The sequence below is a fragment of the Cupressus sempervirens genome, chromosome 1 (genome assembly GCF_028749045.1).
Source record: "Cupressus sempervirens isolate cs-2001-9-10 chromosome 1, ASM2874904v1, whole genome shotgun sequence".
Taxonomy (NCBI): Eukaryota; Viridiplantae; Streptophyta; class Pinopsida; order Cupressales; family Cupressaceae; genus Cupressus; species Cupressus sempervirens.
Genome location: NC_143118.1, coordinates 687,193,634 through 687,212,650, shown reverse-complemented (window position 1 = coordinate 687,212,650; position 19,017 = coordinate 687,193,634). Strand labels below are relative to the sequence as shown.

General features: G+C 33.0%; 1 protein-coding gene across 1 annotated transcript; it reads left to right on the top strand.

Annotated features, from left to right (window-relative positions):
• Positions 1 to 16,840: 16,840 nt before the first annotated feature.
• LOC149579803 (protein MIZU-KUSSEI 1-like) lies at positions 16,841 to 18,232 on the top strand. The gene has a single exon (XM_089812369.1). The coding sequence runs from the start codon at positions 17,258 to 17,260 to the stop codon at positions 17,966 to 17,968; it is 711 nt and encodes a 236-aa protein (XP_089668495.1). The 5' UTR covers positions 16,841 to 17,257; the 3' UTR covers positions 17,969 to 18,232.
• The last annotated feature ends 785 nt before the right edge of the window (positions 18,233 to 19,017 follow it).

Below are 19,017 nucleotides of genomic sequence, written 5' to 3'. Positions count from 1 at the left end.
AATTTTTATTGATTCTCTCCAAAGTGTCTTTGTAGCATCTCCTTACAACAACATGATTCTTGCAACATCGATAATAGTTCTATTTTTCCTTTTCTCTATATCATTATGTTGACAAATCCATAGAGCTAATATCTATCTTTTATGCAATCCTATTGCAAAAGTCAACAATCTCCCAAAAAGTGTACTCTCCACCTTTATTAGATATTAAACATTTGATATTATTTCCACTTTTCTTTTTAACTAAAGCTTTAAATATTTTAAACTTATGAAAAACTTTTGTTTTTCTCTCAAGAAAGTAATTTGCATTATTCTAAAATAATCATCAACAAAAAGAATGAAATACTTTTCAGTATGATAACTTCTAGTTCACTTTGGTCCACATAGATTAGTATGCACCAAATCTAATATTCTTACATGAATAGGACTTGATATTGAAAATAATACTAGTAAACTTATCCAATTGGCATTCCTTACACATAACATTGGTTGGTTTAACTAAAGAAGGAAATGCTCTAACACTACATTTGTCTTTCTTATCTTTATCAAACTATCAAAGTTCATATGGAAATACCTTCTATTCCATAACTCACTATTTTCAACGTTTGAACTAAACAACTATTAACTATAGTATTCAAATGGAATAAGTTATTATTTTCTTGTCTTTTTCAATGACAATAAAATCTTCTAAGCTTCCTATAGTTTTTTACACACCTCCCTTAAAATCTAAATGATATCCTTTGTTATTCAATTCATCAACAATAAGAAGATTGTTCTTTATACCTTCAACAAACTAAACATCATCAACATTAATATTTCCATTTGAAGAAATAGATCCTTTACCTTTTACCATACATAGATTATTGTTTCCAAATCTAACACCGCCATAAAAATCTTTAAGATTGATTAACTTGATTCTATCTCCAATCATATGAAGTAAACAACTATTTTCAATAACTAAATCCTAATTGAAATCTATATGTGAAAAAAGATCTTTCTTACCATCAATAATTTCTTCCTTAACTACAACAAAGACAACTTCCTCTCAGTCGTTATCATTAGATTCATGATCATCAATCTCTTCCTCATCAACTACAAGATAAAATTGTTTCTTCCCTTTGTCCTTGTATGTTCTATTCTTTTATTTCTAATTTTCATTAGGGAACATTGAAACAATAAGGCCAAACTTTTTCATGAGAGAAAAAAATGGTAATTTCCCCTTATAATTTTTACTATGTATACGTAATCATTTTGCAAGAAAGGCTTTAAGTTCATCTTGTTTCCTTCTTCATAAGAGAACGAATCAAGATTTCTAATAATATATTGGCCGGAAATTTTCTTACCTTTAATTCATAGATTCAATGACAAGGAGGCTCTAAATGAAATTTCAATCTTCAGAATACTCTTCTCATAGTTGTTTATTTCAAAAGTAGTAAGCTTGTTGATTAGTCCATTAATATAAACTTTCTCAAACATTCTCAACTTTTTAATTACAAAAAATATGATACCATAAACATGTAGTAAGGTTCTCAACATGTTACTCTCCACAATATCATCTTCTATGGTTCCACCAACATTTATGATTGCAGCAACTACCTATTTCAACCTTTGGCCCTAATGAGAAACATGCTCACCTTCTACAATCTTTATCATACTCTCTTTTCAAGGTTTCAAGCCTATCCTTTTGAACACAAAAATTTCCACCATAGACTCACTTAAGTTAAATATAAACATCATGTGCATTATTAATTCCATGAATATCAACAAAGTCAACATCATATAAAGTACTTAGAATAGAATTCAAGGTTTGCATGCTTCTATCTCCACCTTTAATTCATCTTCACTAACAATCCCATTAGAACTTGTATACATGTTCCACCAAATGTGTCTAGTATTATGGCCACATTCCCCTACTGTATATTTCCATCCTATCACACCAAAAATAGAAGCTCTCCTTGGAAACTTTTGGACTTTCCTTATACATAAAATTGATATTTTCTTCAAGTTATTAAGTTTTCCTATAAGAGGACTAGATCTTTGATATCAATTATTAATATACTAAAGGTACAAGATTACTGAGAGATCAGAGGATAAAGCAAGACTGGCCTACATCAAATGAGTTGATTGTTGGCATATTACAAATTGATGCAGAGGATACTTACTTTAGGATTTTTCTTGAAGTAATCAAAGTGCTGAAGTTCCAAATCAGTCACAAGCAAAGTGATAGAGGGAGAAATTGGAAGTACCTACAAATGCTACACTTGCATGTTAAGATGTTGAAACAATATGTCTTTGGCATTTTTTTTAAGGAGGGAGAATGAATAGAAATTGATTAACAATATTCAATTAGATAGAGGGAGAAGTAACAAGAAAAATGAATCAGATTTATGGACAAAGAGAGAAGTAGCTGATACTAGAATAATAGAACATGATTAATGCATATAGAGGGAGAAATAATGTAAGGAGTTAGGAGTAGCACAAGAACAAAGTAAATAGTAAAGTGAATAGTGAAGTAAGACATAGAAAGGAAAGCGAAAAAGGATGTTCAGGAAGATATAGTTGAAAAGAAAGAAAAAGACAACATCAGCTAAGAGGGAGAAGTAGAAGCAAAGAAATCAGGATAATAGATCAAAGAGGAAGTTACTCCTAGTTTTTTCACCTTTTCCTATCAGATTTCCATCAATGTCATAGATTTTGGCAGTTTTGTTTCCAAAATCTACTTTGCAACCTACATTGTCTAACTGTGATACACTCAGCAAATTGTAGTTTAGTCCTTCAACATAGTATGCATTATCACATGAAATTTTCTCTATAAGTTTGATAAAAACTTTTCCTTTGATTTGACATGGAGCATCATTACCAAATCTAACACTATTTCCATCATACTGGGTAAAGGTAATAAACTTGCTTTTGTCTCTTGTCATGTGATGTGAGCATCCATTGTCTATGATCCATTTGTCATTCTTGTTCACAAAAGTTACTAGCATTGTTGCCTCATCTTCATCTAATTCATCCTTCATGGTTACATAGACTACTTCATCATCATTTTCATCAGAATCTTCTTCAACAATGTAAAATCTTTTGCCTTTGTCCTTGTAATTTTTGCTATCATCTTCTCTTTTGTTCTTATACTTATTTCCTTCTTTGTAGTTCTTCTTTTGTGTACACCTTTCAGCAATATGTCCTACTTTATTGCAATTAAAACAAATGATAGGGAGCTTACCTTTGAATTTACCTTTGCCTCTATGGAATCTTCTAGCTAGTAGTGCTTCCAATTGTTCCACATCCTCTTCATCTATGTTGTTGTCACTAGATGCATGTTTTCCTTTTCTACTCTTCTTCTTTGATTTCACCTCCTTAGTATCGTTCAATGTTAGCTTGGCTTTGAAAGTAGATTCAAGATTCTCAGGTCTGTAATTATCATAATGTGACAACTCAAAAGCAGTAAGTCTTCGTACTATACCCTCAAAGGTTAACTGATTTCCTAGGAAACACCTTAGCTCTTGGATGGCTAAAAATCTAATAGCATAAATGGGGAGAAAAGTTCTTAATTTTTTTCTATTAACAATATCATCTTCTAAATGACCACCCAAACTTCTTATTGCACTCACCACTTCTTTCATTCTAGAGGCATACTGAGCAGCATTCTGACCCTCCTCCATTTTAATGTAATCAAACTTTCCTCTAAGGCTTTCTCTCTTTTCTCTTTGAACATTCTAATCTCCTCCATAGATATCTGATAGGTCTTTCCACATCTTGAATACAAAATCACATCCTTTGATGTCATCAAATTCAGCATAGCTGAGTGCAGAGGCAATTTCTAGCATTGCCTAATTGTGCTCCTTCCTTTTGTTCAAATCATCTATAGAGAGGGGTCTAGCCAAATCTACATGTTCCACTCCAATTGAGGTTTTTACATAATCATCTATTGATCCAAGGTGCAGTTTCATTAGGCTTTTCCATGCAGCAAAGTTATCTTTGTTGAGCCTAGGAACTTCTCTCTTGGACATCTTGATCTTCTTGCTTCTAGTACCTTGAAACTAAATCAACAAATGGCTCTAATACCAATTGTTAGAAATGCTTTAGAATAACTAAGAGGAGGGGTGAATCATTTATTCAAGGTCCAAATGTCCAATTCAAACTTTCTTCATCAAGTAAAGTGAGCCTATTAAATTGTTCATTCATCCAAGCTTAAATGTTCCTACTTAGCAAGTTACTATAAACCAACATGCAAGTATAACACATGAAAAATCAACACATAACACAGTGATTTATGTGGAAAACCAATTTGGGAAAAACCACCAGTAACATGCTACTCAGTTCTCACTCTTTTGAAGTGATGCCCTATGAAAGGCCTACCATGTTAAAGGCTACAACACACTGTTAAATGTGACCTAGTTAAAGGATTTAACCACCCTATTAGAAGTGGGCTTGGTTAGAGGACTTTAGAACATTCACTTGGAATTCTAGCCTATTAAAGGATTTACAAATGGTTGTTAAACCAATATAAGTCCATAGGATTTTACCCTAACTGATACAATTGCTAGAGAGTAATAATGAGGGGTTTTGACCTGATTATAGTTCACAACTTATCTTGCAGATTTCAGATAACAATTCAGCTCTTCACAATTTGCCTAGCTTTTACTCTCTGTAGCTCTAACAACTTGTTCCACTTTCAAGCTTTATCTCCTTGAGTCTTCATGCTCGATGTACTAGTGCAATCTTCTCTATGACCACTTATCAAAGCAAAGTCTCCATGCTCTATTCTTCCTTCTCCTCTTGATGTCTTCTCCTTGACACCTTTCAACCACTTCACAATTTGGCACCCCAGCAACTCTTACTTCTTGCCCTATGACTCCTTAAAAAAAAATTTGGAATTGCTTTTTCCACTCAATTCTTCCCTCCTTTAATTCCATTTCAAATGGATTAGGTAGGATTCATTGAATCTAACCCACATCTTGTTCCTTCTAGAAACATCATGAAGAATCCTCTTGAATTTGCTCAAAAATGGTTTACATAAAATTATGTGCCACCAACTCATCATCCTTATCCTCCAACTAGTTCACAAAATTCAAGATAGCAAACTTTTTGGCTCAAATCTGGTGAATCTTTGACTTTTCAAATAATGCAACAACTCAACACTATTGAAATTCTAGTGCTCGACACATACTTTGTTACTCAACATCAACTACATTTTACTAATGCTCAGCACCTACTATGGATTCACTTAGCATCCACTAATTTTTTCTAATGTTCGGCACCTTTTGTATCACTTGGCAAAAGATTTTTCATTTTCTAAGCACTAACTAAAAATTTGCTTAGCTTGAACCAACTTGCTTGGCACTCACTGATAAACTTCATTAAGCTTTGCAGTCATCCTTGTTGCAGCTTATTCATCCAATGTTTCTAAGTGTGACCAACCTCTGTATCTTCAAGTATATTATTAATACATCATTTAACCATTGTCTTAATTGATCCTTGCACTTCATTACAAAACCATAACTCAAATTTTCCCTTAGGTGCTTTTGTTATATCTTGTTGATTAAATTCTCTTCATCAATCAACTAAGTGATGGTACTTGGATCTTATAAGAAATTGTCATTCCAAAAAATAGCAAGTTTGACATCAATGACAAAACAATGATTGAAAACATTGGTTAGCCCAAAAGGAATGACTAACTAATCATATAGTCCTTCCCTTTTCTTGAAAGCAGTATTCCATTCATCTCCTTCTCTAATGTGAATATGATAGTATTCAATCTTCAAATATATCTTTGTGAAAATATACATGTCCACTCAAATAGTCCATAATGTCATCCATCCTTGGCAATGAAAATTTGTACTTGATTGTGATCTTATATATAGCTTGAGAATTTGTACACATTCTCGATCCTCCATTATTCTTTGGTGTTAATATTGTTGGTACAACACATGGACTCAAGCTCTCCCAAATCAACCCCTTATGCAACAACTCATGCACTTGTCTATTCAACTCTTCACTTTCATCTAATGTAATTTTATGCACTGCATTGATTGGAAAACTAGATCCTGGAATCATATCCATTTGGTGCCTAATATTCCTTACTAATGGTAATCCATCGAGCACATTATTCAATACAATATTTAGAAACTCTTTCGATAAATTTGTAACTTTTATATGTGCCTCCTCTACTTCTTCTTTACCATCTTTTATAATTCCATCAAAACACATATGCTCACACCTCATACTCTCTAGGTAGTTCTTTCCATCAACAAAGAATACTCTAGCAGCACTACATACCTTTTCATCTATATCCTTTAATGGCTTTAGTTTATATTCCACTCCAACATTTGTTAGAGTGTAGGTATTTGCACACCCATCATGTACAACATACTTATCAAACTATCATGGTCTACCTAGAAACATTTGACATATGTTTGTAGGTATGATATCACACAACACCTCATCCTAGTATTTTCCAATCTTAAACTTCACTAAGCATTATTCATTGACCATGACCTTGTGTTCATCGTGCACCTAGGAAATACAATATGGATGCAAGTGTTTCTACCTTTTCAATTTTAACTTTCTGGCCATCTTTTTAGACATCAAATTGTTAGTACTTCAACCATTAATAATCACATCATAAAACTTATCTTTACATTTTTATCTTGTGTGAAACGAGTTCCTCCTTTTATCAAGCTCATTCTCACCACTCAGAAAGACTCTTCTGTTAACTTCTGGACTTCTCATCTTTCAACATCTTCTAAATGTGATGATTTAGCATCTCCATCAACATGTGCAACTCTGGCCTAGCCTTCAATTCTTCTATCAGTTCTTCCTTGGCATTGGGAATATTTAAATTCTCAATGCACTTGTTCTCTATAGTGAAAAAATTGTCCATGAAAGCCTCCTCTTCCAAATCCTTTCCTTCTTTCCCTTCCTCTTTGATCTCTATTTTTCTCATCATGCAAATGATTTGAATTTTTTCCCCTTTAGTTACGACTACTAGTGTTGGCCTCATCCTTGTTCTTTTGATCATTATTTTGACCTCCATAAGACTATCTGCCAAATCTTCCACTGCAACCCCTTCCACTATTCTTGTTATCAAATTTATTGTTCAACTTCTCCTCTACTCTTGGGGGAAAATGATATGCCTCTTCAATACTAGTCATTTAGACCAGACTTAGCTCCTCTTGAATTATTATCCTCAATATAGTGAAGTAACACACACATTTCTCCTTATCAACTTCTATGTGGCTTGTTCTGATGAGAAAATGGTAGAACTCTTCTATATACTCCTAAATAGCTGTTCTCACTTGCTTCAACCCTTGCATTTTCTTTAGAATAGCAAACTCATAACCCACGAAAGTGAATGGTCATTTCATTTTGGATATCATTTGATCCCATCTAGTGATTTTTTCCTTCCCTATTCTATTTTTCTCCAAATGGATCTCCTCCCACAATATCTTGTTGGAAATATAAGAGGAGTAACTAAGAGGGGAGGGGTGAATCAATTACCACTAAAATAAATCCCAGATCCCTTAGATGTCAATACATAACATAAACTTTACTGAAAATATTGATGCTCAATTAATACACATGCACTCAGTTTGCACTAGTAAATATTGTAACTCGGCAAATACTGAAATAGAAATAGTAACTTGGAAAATGCAAATCTTTAGATATTTTCTATGATTAGCCTTATTTAACTTATTTGCATACACATATAAGAAATATCACAAACACAAGTGACACCAAGATTTAACGTGGAAACCAAATTTGGGAAAACCACCAATTGCAATTAGTTAATGATTTTCACTCTTCTAAAGTGAGCCCTATTAGGAGCCAACCCTGTTAAAATTTAAAAAAACACATTGTTAGGTGTGACCCTATTAGAGGATTTAATCTCCTTGTTAGGAGTGGCCTTGTTAGAGGTCTTTAGACACTTCAATCTAGAAATTCCACCTTGTTAGAGGATTTAAAAATAGCTATTAAGCCAACTCTGTTAAGAGATTTAGATCACTACTACAATGGTTAGAGAGTAACAATGAGATGACTTGATTTCTGATGCAACTGAATTATTGATTATAGATTATTCTAGCTTGTATACTTGGTCCTTTCTGATCACATGTATCTTTGTAGCTCAATAAGGATATTCTGTGTATCCTTCCAATTCACTTCCTCTAAGCATCTTCAAATCTTTTATTACTTGCACACATTCAATCCTCAACTTGACCTTATATTTATATCTTACACATTGTCAAGTCAGCTTGAATACAACTTAGAATACTTAATATTCATCTCCTCAGTCAACTAGAATCAACAAACACATAAATTGAACTCAATATGCCAAAACAAGAAAATTCTTCATTATCCAACCCTTTTCAGTAGACATTAACTCAAAAATGATTTTCCTTTGTTGAACAAGTGAACTTGGTTAACACTACATTTCCACAATGTTCATTCGGTAAACTAGTGAGCTTGGTTAACACTAGTTCAATTCAACTTTTCCTTCATTAACCAAGTGAGCTAAGTTACCACTCAACTTCTTCAAACTTATCTTTGTTACTCGAGTGAACTTGGTAGACACTATCTGATGAACTAGGAAAACTCTGGAATGCTCAGCAGACATAGGAAACTATCTCCATTGCCTGAGTGAGCTCAACATACATTGACTAGAAATGATATGATATTTTGTGTAACATAAAAGACAATACACAATCAACCAATTGTTTTCAATAGATCTTTGTGTAACCCTTCAATTCGGCCTTCGCAAACTTGACCCTATCTAGGTCCTCAATGTCTTCATATTCAAAGTACTCTTCCAATTCATTTATCCAATCGATCAACTACTCTAGGTTAATAGTTGCCAAAATTTTGGGAACATCAAGCTTAGGTCTTTTTCCAATCTTAGAAATGGTCTTAAAAAAAATGTCCTCCTCTTGGTTTAGAACTTCATCTTCTACTTCTTGATCAATGTTTCCTTCTTCTTCTCTTTCATCCTCACTTTTGTCATCTCTTATAGAAAGATTCATTCCTCTGTGCATTTTTTCATTTAATAGTTTTATTTTCCTTTGGAGGGCTCAAAAATCCTTAGGTGTAACATCTGTAGCACTTCCACTATGCTCTCTTTGTAGAGGCATTTTTGTGCTTTCACCAAAATCCTAGTACAAACTGCTTCACAATCGATGATCTATGTACACACTCAGCCTAAACCATGGTCCTAGTGCAAACTACCACAAATGTGAAATTAAAAAATTCAAAATTACAATATGTTAACCCACATGGGCATGTTTATTATAGTAATTTGCAAGACAAAGTTGTGAACTACCACCCAGAGCTATCCTAGACAATCTACAAGCATTTCTTAAATAGGTGATCTTATACCACCTAGGAAGATTTAAGACACCAAAACCTAACCCATGAGGCTGACTAACCTAAAGAATACATATAGAGTAGGAAAAATACACCTTTGCATTTATTTTGGAAGTTTCTATCAACCCAACTTTGGAAGGCCATAAACTTTTAAACCATTACTCTGATTTTCAATTATAACCCCTTTTCAAAATCCTCACCTTTTGATCTAGAAGGCTCAACTTGTGCAAGCTTTAGTCAGCCACATTACAAAGTCCCTTTGGGGCCTCTAAGGTCTTCAAAATTGAGCCTAAATTTTTTATACCAAAATTATACACCAAAAATCCACAACAACTCCACGACTACTCATGATATGACACTAAGCCTCAACTAACAAGCTAATATATCCAAGATGAACATCCACCTCTAAAATTAAGACATTACAAGCTCGTATGACCAACTTATTAAGTAGAAAACCTCCGAAGACAATATTTTTGCATTAAGGAAACCCTTATTCAAATATCTGAAAGGAAATATTTTTGGGTGATGCAAGATTTATCTTACACCTAAGATGCTCCTACATCATGTATTAACTTCAAACCTGTGAAGATACTACTCACCTTGTTAAAAGTGATTGTATTAGAGGCTTTAAAATTGATAATGTATTAGAATTAACCAAGTGAAATGATATGGAAATAACACTTCAATACTTCTTGTATGGATCTCTTTTAGTTCACCATCTACATCTCCTAGAAGATATTCAACTACCGTCTTGAGTGCACAACCCTTTTTGATCACACACACACTCACTAATACTTGCAAAATAACATTATGCCATATAAATATACTTCATATCATTAGATCAATTCATCAATGTAAACTAAATGTGTTACCCTTGAAATCAACCATATCTTGACCAAAACATATAATCAAACCCTAATCCATCATTAGTTTGTACGATACGATCAACCACACACATCAATCCAACAAGCAACATCTAACAATACCACATTTTCCAATGGACATACACATTTCCAAGAAATTTCATTACAACTACCAATGTACAACTAATCCATCAAAACTTATTAAGTCCAGATATTTTTCACTTTATCAACTAACTTGTGAATCCAAAAAATCGAGCAAAAATAGCCTACATGTTACTGATTCAAGATCAAACATAAACATTGCTCTTTATTTTTCTTCTAGAATTATCTTTAAAAATTCTCATACATTGACCATGACCAAATAAATAAATAAAAATCGTAAATCTAAGATTTCACACATCACAAATTTAATAGACCAACCAAATCATTCATTATCTATCATAAATTGATCAACCTAGTTGCATTGTCTTACTTCAATAAATAAAAACTCACTCAATACTTATATGTAGTACATTAAACTTCATATAAAATAACTATAAACATCTCTAAGCCTCCCATATCCATCACACACTCTAACACATCCCACAAATCAAACACACACTTGATTTGTCACTTGCATAATAAAGAACTTAGCTTCCTAGTAAATACTTCATAGCCAATAATCAAGTTGACAATAGTGACAACACAATAACTAAAATCCAATATGCATTAAACATATACTTCAAGAAACACAAAAATCTCTCCTAAAAACTCTTGAAGACATCTATATTAGTTATACCAATGTAGATAAGTAAGGGCATGTAGAGAATGTTGAAAGATGACATATGGAGAGTATTAAATTGATAGGTAGGGGAATGCAGAGAATATTGAAGAAAGTGATCCAAATCAACTCATTCATTCTTGAGTAAATCATGGGGATGATCGTAAAAATACATTGATTATTATGGGAATGTGAAGTTTAGTTATGAGGGCATCCTACCTAAAGGTTTTTGTTGAAGAATAGAGAAGTATTGATCATGTACTAATTAAATTCTTGGTCAACCATGTTTAGTTGATAGATACTCTTATATAAATGTCCACAGACTTATTTTTCTAGCTCTTCGCACAATAGTAATGGGTTAAATTAATATTTTGTATCATAAACTAGAAGGTAAAATTTTCCATTTCCTAAAGAATAATATAAGACTATACAATTACAAATTTTTAGTTTTTAAATAGTACACTATAGAAACATTTTCCCTTGGATTTCCCTTATTATTTCTTGAAGATCAGCACAAAATTTGCCAAGAGAAATTCATTCAAAGATGATATTCAAGTTAGCTTGGATAGGTATAGTACAAAAAACAAATTTGATAAAATTAAATAAAATATTATTTGATTCTTATAGTTAGTGAACACTAGAAGCATTTGGAGAATTCACTACTAAAGATTATTGGAATCAATTAATTCATCTTTGCGGATCTCATTGGGAAATTTGGAATACTATGCAATATTTATTTAACGATGTCAAGTCTAGTTGTGAGCGTATGATACCTAATGAGTTTTAGGTAGAAGAAGAAGATGAAATTATTATGTATCCATATTAGATAGATAGGTGATCAATAACTACTACTTGTTAGATGCACCTACAATAATTTATCCAATAATCATTTGCCAAGTCTTTGAGAACCATTAGAAAAATAAGTTTGATTATACGAAGCTAGAAAAAAAGTTTTGTTTTTATTTTTGTATACTTTGAAGGTGATAGAACATAAAACTTTCCCAATGAATTTCCTTTCTCATTGCATGAAGGTGTCTCATATAAAATTAGTAAGAACACCACATGCAAAAGAAGTGCACCAAGAAATCTTTAGGATAATCCTTATTAGAATATTATCACCCTATTAGGAGGTATACCAACCTAGTTAGGAGTAGAAAGGTGGACAACTATGCCCACTGTTCAAATAGCCTCAAACTGTCTTCACCAAGCAATCTTTAGGATAATTTATCCAAGTTCTGAACTAACTAAACATAAACTTCTTATCCAATATAGTTCCATGGAACCCACAATACAACCTCAACATCAATCTCTACTTTGATCTTATCCAAATTTGCATTCAAGTTCACAAACATAATAACCATCCATATTGGATCTCACTAATCTACTTTTTCTACACTTACAACCAAGGAAACAATCTTTCCTTTATACTAAGTCCTAAAAAAAGTATTGAGTCATTCTTGAGCCTTTCTCAATTTACAATGAATAATATAGGACATCATTAAGATGTTACATTACATGTTTCATTATAATTAAAGAATTTCCTCAAAGATATTTGCAATAGTCATCTCACAGGAGAAAACACACGAAAAGACTTCATAAGTCCACTCAAACTACATATCTAAATTTTCCATATTGAACATAGCATCTTGAAAATGTCTCTGACCATCCTCTAAACATGTTGAGCACAATTAAACATCTCTCCTAAAAGATAAAACTGATTTACCAACACCTCCTTTCTAGAAACTCTCTTTGAAAGCTACCTCTAAAAAACATCACATAACTCTATCATGTATTCACATATCTTTCTATGCAATCATCTATATCATCTATAGACATATCTAAATTTCTCCTTAAATGCATGAAACCCAACACATAATCCTTTGACTATTCTAAACACATCTTCCTCTATGATTCTAGTAATCTTCATAGAATTATGTATATATTGACATCAATGGAAAATACTATCATGAATACAAAAAATAAGCACTTAATCGTGTCTCCAACAATGCTAACATACTCTCTCATACAAATAACATCAGCATTCATGCTAATAATCTCCCCCTTTGGCACTGATGGCAACATAGATTAAAAACATCTAAGTACCATGAATACCATATGTATTTCTTCCTCATCTTCCTTTACTCCCCCATTCATGTTTCCCATGAATGTAAACATACATCTCAGTCTTAGATAGGTTGTAAAGAGTTTTTCATGTTCAAATCACAACCATATAGTACATCAAATAACCAATATGCATGAAGACTGTGTTAATATCTCCTATACATAAACATCAATACTCTCTTCCAAATAACAAAGAAAATCTTCTTCTCCTATTAACATCAATCAATGTATCTCTCCTCCATAAGGATTTTCTTGCTCCCTCCCATAAGGAATTTTTTTCATGAACTACTTTCTCCCTCAAAAGATTATTCCAATGGAATGTTTTTCATGTATTGTTCTCCCACATTGACATCAATAACAAAGGTATCATTATCTCAATCTTCTAAGTTCAATCATTTCCAAAATAATTTGCAATACTCTCAACAAAGCATCCAACGACACTATTAGATACCAATACCATTAGTCCTCAATGACTTGGTTCAAATACAAATACTCCCCGTAGGAATACCATCAGCATTCATGCTAACAGTCTTAATCTACAACAATCAAATAGGGGTATCAAAAGAGAAAAAAATTTAAAAGATAAGGGTGTTACCCCTTACAACAACCATAAGGAACAATAAAAGACAAAAATAAGTAGTGACAACAAGGTCTAAAAGAAACCATAAATAATGTGCATTGGCAACACAACTTATTATAACCCACTTCAAGAGTGGAAAATTAACTCACTTGAATTGTGTGGAGGAGAATGAGGAACTATAACTCATTAAATTTTCCTTCGCCTACAATAACTATTTAGGTAATACTTCCAAAATGGCCTCCATCAATGAGGGTGCATGGTGAAACCCTCTTTGCATGATAATGGATAGTAGGAACATAGTGATGATAATCTTGTGCATCGGCAACCGAAACATGGATCACATCAAGAGCAATTGACGGAGGAGTATTGTCCATATAGCTAGAGGAGACCACTAGCATCAAGAGGTGGAATGGAATCCACTTGCTCAGAGAATGCCAAAAATAATATGAGAATCACCTTGAAGGAGGAGTCATTATCTAGAAGTGTAAAGGGTCATTTGAGTAAGAATTAGAGACCATAATAGTTAAATGATCATCATTTACATCCTTACGCTATGTGATTTAACACCTTTATGATTTGAGAAAGGATAATTCTATCTAGATGACCAGTAGAGAAGCCCATACAAAATGGGAAGGAGAGACCCACATAATCTAGTGATTGAGTCCAAATCATGTCTCCAACCATGAGAACCACATCTCCCAAAAGGGGTGTGGAGATGTCAATGTCCACCAAAATTCTTGTCACTTGAATTAAGGTAGAAACACCAATACATGTTGTAGGCTCATACATCTTCAAAAGATGGTCGATAGAGTTAAGATAGAAACACCAATACATGTTGTAGCCTTATATATCTTTTTAAAATGTTGATAAAGTTTCCAATAGACTCAAAGCAAGAGTTCTCCCAAAATAAAGGGGAATATTGGCAAGATGAACCCATATTGGATGCACAATGAGAAGTTCATTAATAGGGTTGAAACACCCTTGGGTTTGGCCAAGAGGAAGTGATTTCCATAACCCCCTTTGCTTAGTCAACACTAAATCATTGTCTTTAGAATAAGTGAAAAGAGCAATTAAAACCCCTTTATTAAAGGAAATTTCTTTATCTTACTAGAGATAGAGCATTTCTAAGATGGTGACACCCAACAATACAATTTGAAAGAGAAGGACATAAACCAATGAAACAAAAGCCCAAACCACGTCATTGGAAATGATCCATGTTGTCTACAACATCCTAGCAAGACATAATCATATGAGATTTCCTGGCAAATGCAAGAGGTCAATATTTCTTCTTTGAAGGAATAACGTTTGTAGCTTTGGCAACACAAGAAAAAATTTGTTGACCAATATGAGGCTTTTGTGGATTGGGGGGGCTTCCCCCAGTAGTAGTAGAAACCCCTAAACCACCAACAAATAGGAGTTGAGCCAAAATGGGAAAATATAAGGAAGAGGTTTCAGGGAGGTCTCCCAGCAACCAAATAGAAACAACCACATAAACACCATCAACAAGCATAACAAAAGGAACCAAACCACCTACATGGCACAAGAAAGTAATTATTTCTGCAAAGACATAGGCATTTGAATTCAAACACTTAGTTTGAGTGGGAATACTCATTGGCCCCGCAATGGATGCAGATAACATGTTAGTAGATATTTATCTATTTTTACTATGTTATCATTGCAAAAGGGTTTTAATTTTTCATTCACTTTATATATTGTACAAATGAGATACACTATCCCATTTTCCTTCAAAATCATATTCTAGAGCATAATAGCTTTCACTATTAAACTGACTTAAAATGTGTAAGTAAAAGGTTTAATGAAATAGTCTATTAGAATCAATGATTTTTTATTTATTTATTTAAATAAACATAAAGAATTTAAAATTAATATTTAATTATTTCAACTATTTAATTACTTTGTGATGATTGATGTGATAACTAATATTATAATTAGGATTTAACTACATATTTTTTCAATCAAACTCGTTAAGACACATTTCATGAGTAGATGTTCATATTAGCTATTTTTCTTGAACTTCAATAGTGCAATAAAATTTATTACATCTAGATGATATCACAAGCTGAAAGCATTGAGACTTCATAAAGTATTTAACTATCCTAGCACTATTTTGACTTGAGCACACTTAACCATTCAACAATTTTGCTTGAATCAAAGTATTATTGAGATGTATGACAATCCTAACACTTCACCATAATAAACATTACCTAAATGCAATAAGCACTAAGTTAACCAATCATATTTATGAGAAAAATTATCAATGTAAACCACTACTTATAAAACTCAAATCAATACATTCAACTAAAAAAAATCACAATTACATTATAAAAATTATAAATATCTCAACTAAAATTTAATATATTCTTCAGAATTTTTAATTTTAAAACAACTCCTTGCCCCCCTTCCCAAAACATAGATGAGGGAATCGATGTAAAAGAATAGGACGAATTCAATCAAAGCCCTATAATTCATTTCAATGAGTAAATTAAAATAATAATAATAATAATAATAATAATAAGGCCTATCCTCCATATGTTAGACAATTAAAAGAATGAAATCCTCATCCTTATATTCTCTTCTTTCCGGGAATGTTCATCCCAACAAAAATAACTATGCTCCAAAATGGCTCAACCATAATTAGGTGTTTCCCAAAGAAAACTGAATAAAAAATATAAACGGTGAATACATTAATATACAAGACATAAAACAGTGCATTTATAAAGTATGAAATCAACGTTATGAAAGGTGTCATGCACTGGATGGTATTTCAATAGATCCCAAATTCATCAGAAGGGGAACAATATGAGCTTTGATGAGGTAAGGTTTGAAATTCAATAAATAAAAATATAGAGATTAGTGGTAAGGCCAAAGCTGAAAAGTCACCATGTACATTATTCAATTTTGATTTTGTGTTTTTTTGTGCTTCTTGTCTTCATAACCCCTGACAGTCCTCCCTGTTATTCTTCTCAACTGCACGCCCACCAATTAATTAATTCACCTACGCAATTCTGTCCTCTACCCAAGTGCCTCTCATTTCTCAGAACCATCTTCCTTCTCAGATCTCTATTAGTGTATCCTTTATATACATTCTTGGTTTAAGAGAAACCAAAAAAGACTTCAAAATGGGTTTTTAGTAGTTTTTGTTCATTGACAGATCCATAAATAGCATAGTTCAGTCTAATGATATCAGAGTTTCACCATTTATAGCGAATTATGCAATTGTTTCTGGATTAGATTGTGGAGACGTTTTTCTTCACTATGCAATTGTTTTTGGATTAGATTGTGGAGACTTTTTCCATCGCTATGCAATTGTTTCTGGATTAGATTGTGGAGACTTTTTTCATCGCTATGCAATTGTTTCTGGGCTAGATTGTGGAAACGTTTTTCATCACTATGCAATTGTTTCTGAATTCGATTGTGGAGACCTTTTTCATCGCTATGCAATTGTTTCTGGGTTAGATTGTGGAAACTTTTTTAGAGAACTCAAATCTCAGCTTGTATTCAATGATCCATCATTAGAATGCAATAAAGAGTTCGAGGAGACAAAATTAGATTGGAAAAATGATAGATTTGTGCTGGCCGCATGAAAGAGGGGGGTCTTCAATGAAGTATTTTGAAAGAAGTACAAATGGAGGCAATCAGAAGGAATTCAAATGTTGGAGCTCATTCAGATCCATCATATCACTCATGATACCCTGCTGTGGATGTAATCAGTCATTGGGATCATGTTTGGAAAACCCACTAGAAATATTAACTAGTGCCATACCTTCCAAGGTTATAGGAACAATATTTGGGCACAGAAAAGGGCATGTGTACTTATGCATTCAAGAGGATCCTTTGCATCTTCCTCTGATGGTCTTGGAGTTCTCCACTCCTAGACCTCTTTTGGCCAAGGAGATGGAAGAAGATCAGCTTCACATTGTGTTAGAATGTGAAAAGACCAAGGAATTTGGTGGATCTCATCTCTATTCAGAGGCCTTGTGGACCATGTCTTGCAATGGAAGGAATGTTGGGTATGCAATACAAAAGTCTAACCAGCTTTGTAATAATGATGTGAGGACCAAGGAGCTCATGATGAGTGTGAAAATGGGGGCAGGGATTTTGGCTGTGAATGAAGGGGAAGCAAGTCATGGAAACAATGAGGAGGATATAGTCTATATGAGAGCTTATTTTGAGAGAGTAGTAGTCTCAGCAGATTCACAGGCTTTTCATATGATCAATCCTGATAGCTCCTCTCAGCAGGAGCTAAGTATTTTCTTGGTTAGAGATTAGGTGGTTTCAGGTATTGGGGGTAGAGAGAGTAAAACACAATGAGCAGAGGAGACATAATGTGAACTCACTTAAGGATCACATGATGAATTTGTTATTATTAAGAGCTTTCATTTCTCATATCATATATGAAAATAATTTGAATATAGATACTCACATTGCTAGTATAGAACTCAGTAAGGTTGATACTTTAGATATTATGAGTTTTAAAAGACTAGATTGCTGCATAAGTTAATGGAAAATGAATCAAATGCTTGTATTTCTCTATTCTGTATAATAAATTGTTACATGTGGCTTGAGCTAAACATACAATATTCTCTTCATTTCCTTTGTCTTTATTTTTCTTTATATACATTTATATGATTTTTTTTATTGGTAGAAGACTGAAGCCAAGCCTTATATTACTACTGGAACGCAAGCCTACGATGATAACCTATGACCTCAAGTTCGACCACTACAGCAGCTAAGCTATTCTTCTTTATGAGAACACAAATATATAGAAGTTCTTAAAAACCTTAACCAAAGTCTACTCTACTCTCCTAACATGGAGAGATCTCCAATCTAGGAATATGAACAATTAAATCCCCTACACTATACTAGAAACAAAATGAGCTAATCAGCTATAACACTATCTAAGATTTTTACCCTATTTACTATTTAGTTCCAAGAACAGAAGAGAAAACCTAACAGCCAAAAAATTATCTTATCTGAACAATTAAAGTCCTAATTCTGTGAAGAAGGCTCTCTTCTACCCATCTGGCTTATTGATCTAGCCTGAGGCTTGCTGTGTCAACAAAGAAACAATCACCCCTTAAGGTTAAGGAACTAGAGATGTTATTTGGATCAATTGAAACTCTCATTCATCAATTCTTTCACCTCTTTGATGAAGCAACACTCTTTACCCTTGTCCCACTTCTTTTCCTCATTCGATTTTGCCTTTCCTTGGTTGTCATCTTTTTGGAATTTCCTCTTCTAAAGGAACATACCCTTCTTCAATAGGGTAATTCCTACCAATCAATTTTTCAGGTTGTTTTTTGTTTTAATTATTTTTG

Bases quoted from the DNA above. Each gene is read 5' to 3' on its own strand.
- LOC149579803 (XM_089812369.1), top strand. From the start codon at position 17,258: ATGATAGATTTGTGCTGGCCGCATGAAAGAGGGGGGTCTTCAATGAAG.